Source organism: Rhinopithecus roxellana, chromosome 1, assembly GCF_007565055.1.
Source record: "Rhinopithecus roxellana isolate Shanxi Qingling chromosome 1, ASM756505v1, whole genome shotgun sequence".
Taxonomy (NCBI): domain Eukaryota; kingdom Metazoa; phylum Chordata; class Mammalia; order Primates; family Cercopithecidae; genus Rhinopithecus; species Rhinopithecus roxellana.
Genome location: NC_044549.1, coordinates 42416010 through 42429751, shown reverse-complemented (window position 1 = coordinate 42429751; position 13742 = coordinate 42416010). Strand labels below are relative to the sequence as shown.

The 13742-nt window shown below is 39.2% G+C and overlaps 1 protein-coding gene across 2 annotated transcripts in view; it reads left to right on the top strand.

Moving 5' to 3' along the window:
- Positions 1 to 13742, top strand: part of POLQ (DNA polymerase theta) — a 141161-nt gene that overhangs the window by 49495 nt on the left and 77924 nt on the right. For both annotated transcript variants that reach the window (XM_030941682.1, XM_010370508.2), the window contains 5 exons: positions 286 to 410; positions 2590 to 2833; positions 5557 to 8651; positions 11010 to 11153; positions 12465 to 12661. In XM_030941682.1, coding sequence (XP_030797542.1) covers positions 286 to 410; positions 2590 to 2833; positions 5557 to 8651; positions 11010 to 11153; positions 12465 to 12661 — 3805 coding nt within the window. The remainder of the gene's footprint in view (positions 1 to 285; positions 411 to 2589; positions 2834 to 5556; positions 8652 to 11009; positions 11154 to 12464; positions 12662 to 13742) is intronic.

Sequence of the window (13742 nt, the reverse complement as noted above, 5' to 3'; positions counted from 1 at the left end):
AATTTTTTGTATTTTTAGTAGAGACGGGGGTTTCACCGTGATAGCCAGTATGGTCTTGATCTCCTGACCTCGTGATCCACCCGCCTCGGCCTCCCAAAGTGCTGGGATTACAGGCTTGAGCCACCGCGCCCGGCCAGTAACCCTATTTTCTATTAAGAATCTTACCAGAATGTATTATATAAGTCCTCTGTTGCCTTTCCAGTTCTTAGTCATTTTGCAACACACACTGTATCTCCTAGTAGACGTGAATGATCTCTTACCATGCTTTTGATGATTTATTCCCAGGTTTTTCACCAGTCTTGTGCTATTAGATTTAATCAGTGAAGTTCCCTTAAGGGAAATTAATCAGAAATATGGATGCAATCGTGGACAGATTCAATCTTTGCAACAGTCAGCTGCTGTTTATGCAGGTCAGTTAAACAAAGGGTTTCATAGTTATTTAAGACTATGATTTGAAGTCGAGTTAAGATTGCTTTTTTTTTCAAATCCCATTTTATTGTAGGCCTCTTTAAAAGTGCTATAATTTTGTACAGTTCTTGTCATCATCAGAAAATTCAAAACTGTGGCTCCTCAGGGCTCAGTACCATGTTACAGAGGATTGGTAACTAGCTGAATGTCTTGGCCTCTATTCCTTAGCAACCTGCTGACTATCCTCCTTTCTGTTTTCCTTTTTCTTCGCTTTTTCCTGTTGCAAGAAGAAACAGAAACAGAGTTCTCTGTGGTCTCCCCTTTCTCATTAAGGTACTGATTGCCAGGCGCGGTGACTCATGCCTGTAATCCCAGCAATTTGGGAGGCTGAGTCGGGTGGATCACGAGGTCAGGAGTTCAAGACCAGCATGACCAAGATGGTAAAACCCCATCTCTACTGAAAATACAAAAAATTGGCCACGTGTGGTGGTGGGTGCTTGTAATTCCAGATACTCAGGAGGCTGAGGCAGAGAATTGCTTGAACCTGGGAGGTGGAGGTTGCAGTGAGTCAAGATCATGCCACTGCACTCCAGCCTGGGCGACAGAGCAAGACTCTGTCTCAAAAAAAAAAAAAAAAAGGTACTGATTAATACATATTGTTAAGGAGAAGGATGGAAGAGGGAGAGGGATTTCTGAACTCCTGTCTGTTACAAAAATGATCTATTCTAAGGTCTACCTTAATGTATTAAACCCTAAGCAAATGAGAAATTCTGAGTCTGATTTTACTAAGGAATCCTTACAAGCCCTTAAGAAGGAAACTATGGGCTACGAGAGGTTGTGTTATATGTATAAGAGGTTTAATCGTGAAGATATGTGCTTATGAGGGAGTACTGCGGGGAAGATGAGAAGAGATAGTGGTAAGAAGGGATGGACTCACTCTTTTTTTTTTTTGAGACGGAGTCTTGCTCTGTCTCCCAGGCTGGAGTGCAGTGGCACGATCTCGGCTCACTGCAAACTCCACCTCCCGGGTTCACGCCATTCTCCTGCCTCAGCCTCCCGAGTAGCTGGGACTACAGGCACCTGCCACCACGCCCGGCTAATTTTTTTTTTTTGTATTTTTAGTAGAGACGAGGTTTCACCATGTTAGCCAGGATGGTCTCGATCTCCTGACCTCGTAATCCACCCACCTCGGCCTCCCAAAGTGTTGGGATTACAGGCCTGAGCCACCGCGCCCTGCCGGGAGGGACTCACTCTTAGACTCACTGGCATCAAAGATGAAAGACTGCCTCAAGGGGTTTATGTTCTTGTAGGGAAGTGTAAAAACAATTTTAATTCCACGGATGTCTTTATGACATGGCACTTGTTTTGGTTTCTTTATTCTAAGACAGTGCAGCTATTGAGCTCAGCAACCTTTCTTTGAAGAAAATGCACATGGGAACTTCTCTCTTTCTAGTTCTCTCAGCACTTGAATATTGAAACCAACTCTCTTGTTTTCTTCTAGGTGGAAAGAATCCCTAATTTTTTTTTTTTTTTTTTTTTTGAGATGGAGTTTCTCTCTTGTTGCCTAGGCTGGAGTGCAGTGGCGCGATCTCGGCTCACTGCAACTCCCGCCTCCCGAGTTCAAGCGATTCTCCTGCCTCAGCCTCCTGAGGAGCTGGGATTACAGGCATGCTCCACCATGCCCGGCTAATTTTGTATTTTTAGTAGAGACGGGGTTTCTCCGTGTTGGTCAGACTGTTCTCAAACTCCCGACCTCAGGTGATCTGCTCTACTCAGCCTCCCAGAGTGCTGGGATTACAGGCATGAGCCACCGCGCCCAGCACCTTTACATGTTTTTAAGAGTTCTCTTTTGCTTAAGAAAGAGAGAGAGAAATGAATTAGGGTGAGGGCTTCTTATTTGTTTTGCATTTATGTGCTCTGCCTCAGTTTTCTTGTGTTAACTTCAGGATTAAGAATAAATAAGATGACATTTAATGTCATCTCATAAAACTTAGCACATTTATTGTCCAATTAGTTAAGGCTCTTAGTATATGTCTGTTCCCTTGTTAACTTACACCTTGGGCCTTGTTAAATCTTACAATTTTGCAGGGAAAAAACAAGGAAATATAAATACATCTAAAGAAATGGAGAATTCGTCTGTAAAAAAAATTCAATTCAACATTTATTCTATGAATGTTCTAGGGATGATTACAGTGTTTTCCAACCGTCTGGGATGGCACAACATGGAACTACTACTTTCCCAATTTCAGAAGCGTCTTACATTTGGCATCCAGAGGGAGCTGTGTGACCTGGTTCGGGTATCCTTACTAAATGCTCAGAGAGCCAGGGTTCTCTATGCTTCTGGCTTTCATACTGTGGCAGACCTTGCTAGAGCAAATATTGTGGAGGTGGAGGTGATTCTGAAAAATGCTGTGCCTTTCAAAAGGTAAGAGAATACCTTTACCTACATGGGCTTATTAAATTAAAAAAAATGTTAATTTTAAAATAGTAGATGATGTATTAAAGTATTTTTGTGTTAAATAATCTTATTATATACTTGGTGTAAGTGGAAGAAAATATGGCTACTTTTTCCCCCTTGCAGATTACTTTTTGTTTTGTATATTTTAAAAATAATACATGACTTAAAAACATTCCTACTAGAACGTCTGAGTGGGGCTGGGCACAGTGGCTCACGCCTGTAATCCTAGTACTTTGGGAGGCTGAGGCTGATTGCTTGAGCTTAGGAGTTCAAGACTAGCCTGGGCAACATAGCAAGATCTCATCGCTACTAAAATTAAAAAAAAAAAAAAAAAAGCTGGGTGTGGTGGCATGTGCCTGTAGTCCCAGCTACTTGGGGGTGTGAGGCTGGAGAGTTGGTTGAGCCCGGGAGGTTGAGGCTGCAGTAAGCACTGATAGCGCCACTGAACTCCAGCCGGGGTGACAGAGTAAGATCGTGTCTCAAAAAAAACTGAGCAAAAGTTTGGTATCAATGCTTTCTGCTCTGATGAATTTTGATTTTGATCTGCTTTGATGGATTTTGATAATTTTGATGTGATTTCATTATATATCTCAGGTTCATCTTATACTTTTGTTAGACAAGAGCGTTTTAAAATACATCCCTCTGAAATGTTTTTTGGAATGCTAGTGTCCCTCAATACAATTTGTGAGAAGATTCCTTGATTTTTTTGTGTGTGTGTATGTCTGCATAACCAATTTATTGAATGGGCTAGACTCAGTATATAAATCAAGGAATAGCTTAATTATTTTTTCTACCACTGTTTTTTTGAACTCTCTCTTATATGAAATCTCAGGCAGACTCTATAGGTATTTAGTTACTTTGAGGTACTAACAACCAGTTTTATTTTCAGGTGTTAAACAATTTGTTCTAGATGGAAGCATCAATCTTATTTCCAGTTCAGTGTTTCTTACCTCCCATTCACTTTAAACCTGACTCCCAGCTCTGAGACCTTAGCCTGTGTGAGAAGGGATGGGGTATAGTATTTTACTATCCTCTTTGCTCTTGCATATCTCTTCTCCATGGAAGACAATTTTTCCACAGACCAGGGGTGGAGGTGGGGGTAGGAGGGTGATGGAGATGGTTTGGTTTTAGGATAAAACAATTAGATTCCCATAAGGAGCACACAACCTAAATTACTTGCATGTGCAGTTCACAATAGGGTTTGCTGCAGCTGATCTGACAGGAGACGGAGCTCAGGCAGCAGTGCTCCCTTGCCTGTAATTCACCTTTTGCTGTGCAGCCCAGTTCCTAACAGGTCATGGACTGTTACTAGTCTGCAGCTCGGGAGTTGAGGACCCCTGGTTTATTTTAACTGGCCACTTGGAATCCGTTCACACTTGCACAGTTTAGAGGTCAGTCAGAGATTTGGGCAGAGTTTATATGAAGAATTAGGAGTTATTCTTCACTAGTTATCTGTGCTATATTGCCTTCAATTTCCAACTAATGTAGTTACTCTTAACTCTCTTCTGACTTCTGTCAATCAGTGAACTCCAGGTTTTTATCTAAGTTTTTAGCCAACCTACAGGGTATTGACTGGGCCCTGCCTTCAGGTAAAAAGTGAAAATTCACCCACTGCCATTTCTTTCTTGCAAGTCTCAACCCCCCTCCAGTTTCTGCTTTCTTTTTTGTTCATTTTCTAGTCCCTTCATATATTTTGTCCAGAGTTTATATAGGAGGATTTGTTTTCTTTCTTGTCTTTTTTTTTTTTTTTTTTTTGAGACAGAGCGAGACTCTGTCACCCTGGAGTGCAATGGTGTGATCTCGGCTCACTGCAACCTCCGCCTCCTGGGTTCAAGCAGTTCTCCTGTCTTAGCCTTCCAAGTAGCTGGGACTACAGGCCCATGCCACCACACCCGGCCAATTTTTGTATTTTTAGTAGAAACAGGGTTTTACCATATTGGTCAGGCTGGTCTTGAACTCCTAACCTCAGGTGATCCACCCACCTTTGCCTCCCAAAGTGCTGGGATTACAGGCATGAGCCACCGTACATAGCCTTTTAAAAATTTTTTTAAATGAGACAGGGTCCTGCTCTGTTGCCCTGGCTGGAGTGCAGTGGAGTGATCTTGTTTCACTGTAATGCCTCCTGGGTTTGAGCGATTCTCATGCCTCAGCCTCCCAAGCAGCTGGGATTACAGGTACCTGCTACCATGCCTGGCTGATTTTTTGTATTTTTAGTAGAGACAGGGTTTCACCATGTTGGTCAGGCTGGTCTTGAACTCCTTGCCTCAAGTGATTCGCCTTCCTTGGTCTCCCAAAGTGCTGGGATTACAAGCGTGAGCTACCGCGCCTGGCTGGATGTTTTTCAATGAAAGTTTTATGGCTTTCACTTTTTTAAAGGCTTCTACTTAAAGAATCTGTCTCAGTGAAGCCTTCCTTTATTATGCCATTTAAAAGCTACAGAACCACCCACCCCTTTCTAATGCCTCATTTTTGTATACAACTCTTATCACCAGATAACATAGAATGCATTTTAAACCTTTGTTTTCTGAATTCCCCAGCTAGAATGTGCCATGAGAGCAGATACATTTATTTCTCTCTCTCCTTCATTGCTGTTTTTCCAGTTCCTAGAACAGCTCAGATTGAATGTTTAATAAATATTTGCCTTACGAATGAATGAATTCATTTCTGTCTTTTCCCATCTCTTTGTGTAGTGCCCGGAAGGCAGTGGATGAGGAAGAGGAAGCAGTTGAAGAACGTCGGAATATGCGAACTATCTGGGTGACTGGCAGAAAAGGTTTAACTGAAAGGGAAGCAGCAGCCCTTATAGTGGAAGAAGCCAGAATGATTCTGCAGCAGGACTTAGTTGAAATGGGAGTGCAGTGGAATCCCTGTGCCCTGTTACATTCTAGTACATGTTCATTGACTCATAGTGAGTCAGAAGTGAAGGAACACACATTTATATCCCAAATTAAGAGTCCTTATAAAAAATTAACATCAAACAACAAAAGTAACACAATATTTAGTGATTCTTATATTAAGCATTCACCAAATATAGTGCAAGACTTAAATAAAAGTAGAGAGCATACAAGTTCCTTTAATTGTAATTTCCAGGATGGGAATCAAGAACATCAGAGACATTCCATTTTCAGAGCAAGAAAACGGGCCTCTTTGGATATAAATAAAGAGAAGCCAGGAGCCTCTCAGAATGAGGGGAAAACAAGCAAGAAGAAAGTTGTTAAGACTTTTTCAGAGAAAACAAAAAAGGCGCCTTTGAATTTCAATTCAGAAAAGATGAGCAAAAGTTTTCGATCTTGGAAACATAGAAAGCATCCAAAGCAATCTAGGGACAGCAGCCCCCTGAAAGACTCTGGAGCATGTAGAATCCATTTACAGGGACAGACTCTGTCTAATCCTAGTCTTTGTGAAGACCCATTTACCTTAGATGAGAAGAATACGGAATTTAGAAATTCAGGTCCATTTGATAAAAATGTATCTTTGAGTGGTAAGGAAAAAGATAACAAAACATCATTCCCATTACAAATAAAGCAAAGTTGTTCATGGAACATAACACTAACTAATGACAATTTTGTGGAAGATATTGTCACAGGATCTCAGAGTAAAAATGTGACTTGTCAGGCCACTAGTGTGGTTAGTGAAAAGGGCAGAGGAGTAGCTGTTGAGGCAGAAAAAATAAATGAAGTGCTGATACAAAATGATTCAAAAAACCAGAATGTTTATGTGAAACACTGTGACACCCATGCAATTAACCAGTACCCGCAAAAGCAATCTCATGAACAGACAAGCACTTTTACCAAACAGAAAAATATAATAGAGAGACAAATGCCCTGTGAAGCAGTCAGTAGTTACATAAATAGAGACTCAAATGTTACTATCAATTGTGAAAGGATAAAGCTTAATACAGAGGAAAATAAACCAAGTCATTTTCAGGCATTAGGAGATGATATAAGCAGAACTGCAATACCCAGTGAAGTACTTCCATCAACTGGAGCATTTAGCAAATCAGGAGGCCAGCATGAGAATTTTCTAAATATTTCTAGACTACAAGAAAAAACAGGTACTTACACAACAAACAAAACTAAAAATAATCATGTTTCTGACTGTGATTTTGAAGATAGTTTCTACCTGGATACTCAGTCAGAGAAAATAATGCAACAGATGGCAACTGAAAATACCAAACTAGGAGCAAAGGACACCAACCTGGCAGTAGGGGTAATGCAGAAGAGCGTAGTCCAACAGAACTTGATGAACTCTTTTCAGAAGGAGTGTCACATTCCTTTTCCTGCTAAGCAGCATCCTCTAGGAGCGACTAAGATAGATCATTTGGACCTTAAGACTGTAGGTACTATGAAACAAAGCACTGATTCACATGGGGTTGGTATCCTGACTCCAGAAAGCCCAATTTTCCATTCTCCAATACTATTGGAGGAAAATGGTCTTTGTTTTAAAAAGAATGAACTTTCTGTTACTGATTCTCAATTAAATAGTTTTCTTCAAGGTTATCAAACACAAGAAACTGTGAAACCAGTTATACCTCTGATTCCTCAAAAGAGAACTCTCACTGGTATAGAAGGAGAATGTCTTCCAGTTCCTGAAACCAGTTTGAATATGAGTGATAGTTTACTCTTTGATAGTTTCAGTGATGACTGTCTAGTAAAAGAACAATTACCTGATGTGCAAACGAAAGAACCCTTTCCTTCAGAAGTAACATCACACCATTTTAGTGATTCTCTGTGTCTACAACAAGAAGACCTAATTAAAAAATCAAATGTAAATGAGAATCAAGATACCTGCCAGCAGTTGACTTTTTCCAATGATGAATCTATTATATTTTCAGAAATGGATTCTGTTCAGATGGTTGAAGCTTTGGACAATGCAGATATATTTCCTGTCCAAGAGAAGCATCATACTGTAGTATATCCTAGAGCATTAGAACTAAATGATCCAGTACTTGATGAGCACCACCAAGGTGATCAAGATGGAGGAGATCAAGATAAAAGGGCTGAAAAATCAAAATTAACTGGGACCAGGCAAAATCATTCATTCATATGGTCAGGGGCATCATTTGATCTAAGTCCAGGACTGCAAAGGATTTTAGATAAAGTGTCCAGTCCTCTAGAAAATGAAAATCTAAAATCAGTGACTATAAACTTGTCTAGTTTGAATGGAAAATATACAGATTTAAATGAAGAACAAGAAGTTATTTCAAACTTGGAGAGAAACCAAGTGCAGGGAATTTCATTTTCTTCTAATAGTGAAGTAAAAAGCAAGATTGAAATGCTAGAAAACAATGCCAATCATGGTGAAACCTCATCCCTCTTACCTCGTAAAGAAAGCGATATAGTTGATGATAATGGTCTCATTCCTCCTACACCCATTCCAACGTCTGCTTCTAAGCTGACATTTCCAGGGATTATTGAAGCACCTGTAAACCTTTGGAAAACTAATAATGTTTTACAACCTGGTGAAAGTCATTTATTTGGCTCATCTTCAGATATTAAAAACCACGATTTAAGTCCAGAGAGTAGAAATGGGTTCAAAGACAACAACCCTATTAGTGACACAAGCTTTTCACTTCAGTTATCACAGGATGGATTACAGTTAACTCCAGCCTCAAGCAGTTCAGAAAGTTTGGCCATAATTGATGTAGCAAGTGACCAAAATCTTTTTCAAACATTCATTAAGGAGTGGCGGTGCAAAAAGCGATTTTCCATCTCACTGGCTTGTGAAAAGATTAGAAGTTTCACATCTTCTAAAACTGCTACTATTGGTGGTAGGTTTAAGCAAGGTAAGAACTTTTTTAATTTTATTTTTTCATGTTGATAAACTAGTAGACTGAGATAAGAGATTTCTCAATGTTAGATATTAAATATAATCTGTTCAAATTGTAGTATGTATCTCTGCTGTGGATTTATGTATAGAACAGCCTTATTTATTCAGCATACGTAAATTGATAATTAATGGTAGTTGCCCTCCAGTATAAAAGGAACATGTAATATATATTAGAATAAAAGTTTACAAAAATAAAGATAATATATATTTTGAATATGAATGTGACAGTTCTTTTATAGTATGTTAATGTTGTAACATAATGGTTTTTATTAATCATCAGTGCTCATGAATTCTTTTCTTTTTTTTCTTTTTCTTTCTTTTTTTTTTTTTTTTTTGAGATGGAGTCTTGCTCAGTTGCCCAGGCTGGAGTGCAGTGGCATGATCTTGATCTTGGCTCACTGCACCCTCCATCTTCTGAGTTCAAGTGATTCTTCTGCCTCAGCCTCCCAAGTAGCTAGAAGTATAGGCATGTGCACCGTGCCTGGCTAATTTTTGTATTTTTAGTAGATATGGGGTTTCACCATGTTTTCCAGGGTGGTATCAAACTCCAGACCTCAAGTGATCCGCCTGTGTTGGCCTTTCAAAGTGCTGGGATTACAGGCATGAGCCACTGCACCTGGCCTCATGAATTATTGTTATTATTTTTAGACAGAGTCTTGCCGTTGGCCAGGCTGGAATGCAGTGGCGTGATCTCAGCTCACTGTAACCTCTGCCTCTCAGATTCAAGCAATTCTCCTTTTTCAGCCTCCTGAGTAGCTGGGACTACAGGCGCGCACCACCATGCCTGGCTAATTTTTTTTTTGTATTTTAGTAGAGACAGGGTTTCACCGTGTTAGCCAGGATGGTCTCAATCCCCTGACCTCGTGATCCACCTGCCTCAGCCTCCCAAAGTGCTGGGATTACAGGCGTGAGCCACCGCGCCTGGCCTCATAAATTATTTTCTATTAAATTGTAATATCCTTGTTTGCTTATGTAATTACAAAAGTACCTTGCTAATAGGAACTTTGTTCTTCACAGTGTACATTAGCTACATTTTCCAAGATTTATCTTGAGTAGAATTTAGACCTCCATTGATAGTCATGAATTGTATACGGAAATGTTGCTTCCAAAACCTTGCGGAGCCCTTCCAGGTTTTGAGAGAGTTGAACCTTTTGGTCAAGTAAGGCTATGTATATTCCTGTCTTATTGCATGAACTCTGCCTTCTGGATTGTTGGAACCAGTTGTAGACAGCTTGACAACCTGCTGTGGAAATTGGGTGTTTGATTAGATTTATTAAACCTCGCTATTTTATGAATTAATTTGTTCATAAACGTTTGGGTATTTGTCTGATTTTCAATTCATGGAGCAGATGTGTTAACCACAACTTTTATGTACTTTTACTGTTGAATAGCACTTTCCATTTTTGATGCAACAAACAAAATTGAGCACATTTTCTGTATCAGGCTATATAATAGAGGCTAGAGGGATAAAAAAGTTCACCTAAATTTAATAAATATATACTAAGTTCTTATGTGCCGATACTAGGGATATAATTATCAATAAGACAGATTGATTCTTGACCTTTATAAAATTCGAGATACATTATTTTAGGAAAAAATGTTGACTCTAGATACAAAATTATACTTCACTAGGGAATAACAGTCTTTATTTTTCTGGAGTTTCTTAGCCAAGAATTGCTGAATTTGCTGCAAAATATTTGTAGTATGCCAATGATCTGTATTTTTGTTTGAGTTATAAAATTTGAAATGCAGCCTCTCTGTTTTGAACTTAATCACTATAGATTTAACAAATCTTTGGTTGCTTTTTCATAGTGACAGTTATCTTAATTGATGAGAAGCCTGGAAAGATCTTACTTATACTTAAAATGACTGTCCAAATGCGTATTTTAAGATCTGGAAATTTTGCCTATCAAAGATAGGTTATTTTTATAATTTTTTTTTTTTTTTTTTTTTTTTTTTTTGAGACGGAGTCTCGCTCTGTCGCCCAGGCTGGAGTACAGTGGCGCGATCTCGGCTCACTGCAAGCTCCGCCTCCCGGGTTCACGCCATTCTCCTGCCTCAGCCTCCCGAGTAGCTGGGACTACAAGCGCCCGCCATCTCGCCCGGCTAGTTTTTTGTATTTTTTTTAGTAGAGACGGGGTTTCACCGTGTTAGCCAGGATGGTCTCGATCTCCTGACCTCGTGATCCGCCCGTCTCGGCCTCCCAAAGTGCTGTGATTACAGGCTTGAGCCACCGCGCCCGGCCTGTTTTAACAATTTATATAATGTCTTTGTTTTTAGAGATTTTTAACTATTTCACTTTTGTTTTACTTAGCTAACTCACCTCAGGAAATTCCTATTAGAGATGATGGATTTCCTATTAAAGGTTGTGATGACATCTTGGTGGTTGGACTGGCAGTATGCTGGGGTGGAAGGGATGCCTATTATTTTTCACTGCAGAAGGAACAAAAGCATTCTGGTAAGTAATGAGTATTTGAGTAAGTCACTATGTAATTAATGTAACATCCATTAGGGTAGTGATCTTATATTTTGAGAATAATTTCCTGGTATTTACCTAGGATTTATTTTTAGAGTTTAAATTTCTTTTTTTTTTGAGACAGAGTGTCATTCTTGTTGCCCAGGCTGGATTGCAATGGCCTGATCTTGGCTCAATACAACCTTCACCTCCTGGGTTCAAGTGATTCTCCTGCCTTAGCCTCCCAAGTAGCTGCTATTACAAGCATGTGCCACCACGCCGGCTAATTTTGTATTTTTTTAGTAGAGACAGGGTTTTCCCATGTTGGTCAGGCTGGTCTTGAACTCCTTACCTCAGGTGATCCACCCGCCTCAGCCTCCCAAAGTGCTGGCGTGAGCCACTGTGCCCGGCAAAAATTGTAATTTTTTGGAGAGCAGCTGGCATGTACGTTATTGCATATATTAACTAGAATTAATGTTTAAGAAGCACTTCCTTACTTCTCCCTGCCTGTCACGTGAGGCTATTAATGCTATGGGTTTTTCCTCTGAGGGGGCAGTGAAGCCTCAGGAACTCTCTTGCCATTTTCAGGGTTTGCTTTTGAAGACTAAACTATGGCAGTCTATTTTCAGTCTTCTGTTCTCCCATTGAATGGGTCTGAAACTCATCTAGAGGGATCGTTGAGCTAGAGGTCTATAGTAGTCGAATCATATAAACTTTGGAGAAGTCTTTGGAATGGAAAGGATGTAATCTGGAAATACCCTGTGATCTGACTGTGGTTGTTGGATACCCCAGCTGATAGGTTGGTTTTGGACAGGAGCAAAATTAATAAGGAAACATTTTAAAGGATGCTGTATAGTGTCTGTTCCTCAGTAAGCATGAAATATTTTCAGTTGTTTTGCAGGAAAATATGTTGGGGTGAGTAGTTACTTAAGCTTTTTCTTTATTTTGGATAGAATAGTATCTGTTCATACTAAATCTCTCTTTAAAATTTATTTCCAAATACTTTTCCTATCTTTAACTCCTCATTCTGGGAAATGTAATTTTGTTTTTAGAAGTATTAATGTTTAATATTTTCTCCCACCTAATTAAGTAGAGCATTAAAAATCTTCTAGCCCAAACCATAATTTTTAGATTATGATGCACTTCGTCTGCATAGCTGATATGACCTTGATAAGATGCTGAATTACTCGTCACATGGAACCAGACCCTAAGGCTTCTAGTCTTTTTCAGTCTTTCTACTAAAGATTGCTGCTTTAAATGAAAGCATGTACTTTTTGCCTTAAAACTGTTTTTTCCTTTTTTTTTTTTTTAAAGAAATTAGTGCCAGTTTGGTTCCACCTTCTCTAGATCCAAGCCTGACTTTGAAAGACAGGATATGGCACCTTCAATCTTGCTTGCGAAAGGAATCTGATAAAGAACGTTCTGTTGTCATCTATGACTTCATCCAGAGCTATAAAATTCTTCTTCTTTCTTGTGGCATCTCCTTGGAGCAAAGTTATGAAGATCCTAAGGTTCTATGTCTTATTTAATTTTTATATACTTAAAACAACATTTTTAGTGTTAATTCTTAAATGACTTGGTATTTCCTTAGCTTCAATAATGCAGCTTAAGTATTTTAGTCAATTCTTTATTCAATAATCTCATCTACCCAGAATAGAATATCATGCACCAAATATCTCTGTGTAGATAAAAACAGAGATGTCACAAATTTGGAGCCCTAAAGTTTATGTCTTTCCTCAGAGATTTTGAAAAAATTTTAATTTGGGTCGTAAGTCCTAAGTTTTCTGTCTAATAGTAAATTGGAAGTGAAATGAGAACAGATTTAGGTATATGATAGCAGAAGGTTTTAAATATTCATGAGGGTGGAGGCAGAAAATTGGAAAAGAGTGTGAATAAGATGTCAAAAAGGATTGTAGTTAGTGGCCATTTAGCATAGAGGCAAATCCCCTTACTGGCTCCTGAGAACTTTCCTTTATAATAGCAAAGTTTGATGCACTCTTCATAATGATAACTCAGTTAAAAAAACCTGTTAACCTTTACATGAGACTATTTCATTCAGTATTCCCCTATAAAACTTTGTTCTTAACCTGCAAAAGAAATAATTGAGTCATATAGTAAAGTAATTGTCAGAATTATGAACAGGGCTTAGATTCCCTTATTCTAATCCAGTTAATGATCTGCTTGATCTAGTGTTAGAAACTACAGGACTCCTACTGTCATGAGGAAGTTGGAAATAGCAATCAAATGAATAATTGGATGGTTTTCTGGTGACAAACCCCCCATCCTGAGGGGAAAGTCTAGAGGCTTTCTGAAACTCTGGATATAAACTTTTAATGGTAAAACATTTATGCTTCACTCCTTTTTTTTCTTTTTTTTTTTTTTGAGACAAAGTTTTGATCTTGCTGCCCAGGCTGGAGTGCATTGGTGCAATCTCAGCTCACCGCAACCTCCACCTCCCAGGTTCAAGCAATTCTCTTGCCTCAGCCTCCTGAGTAGCTGGGATTACAGGTGCCCGCCACCACACCCAGCTAATTTTTTGTATATTTAGTAGAGACAGGGTTTCACCATGTTGACCAGGCTAGTCTTGAACTT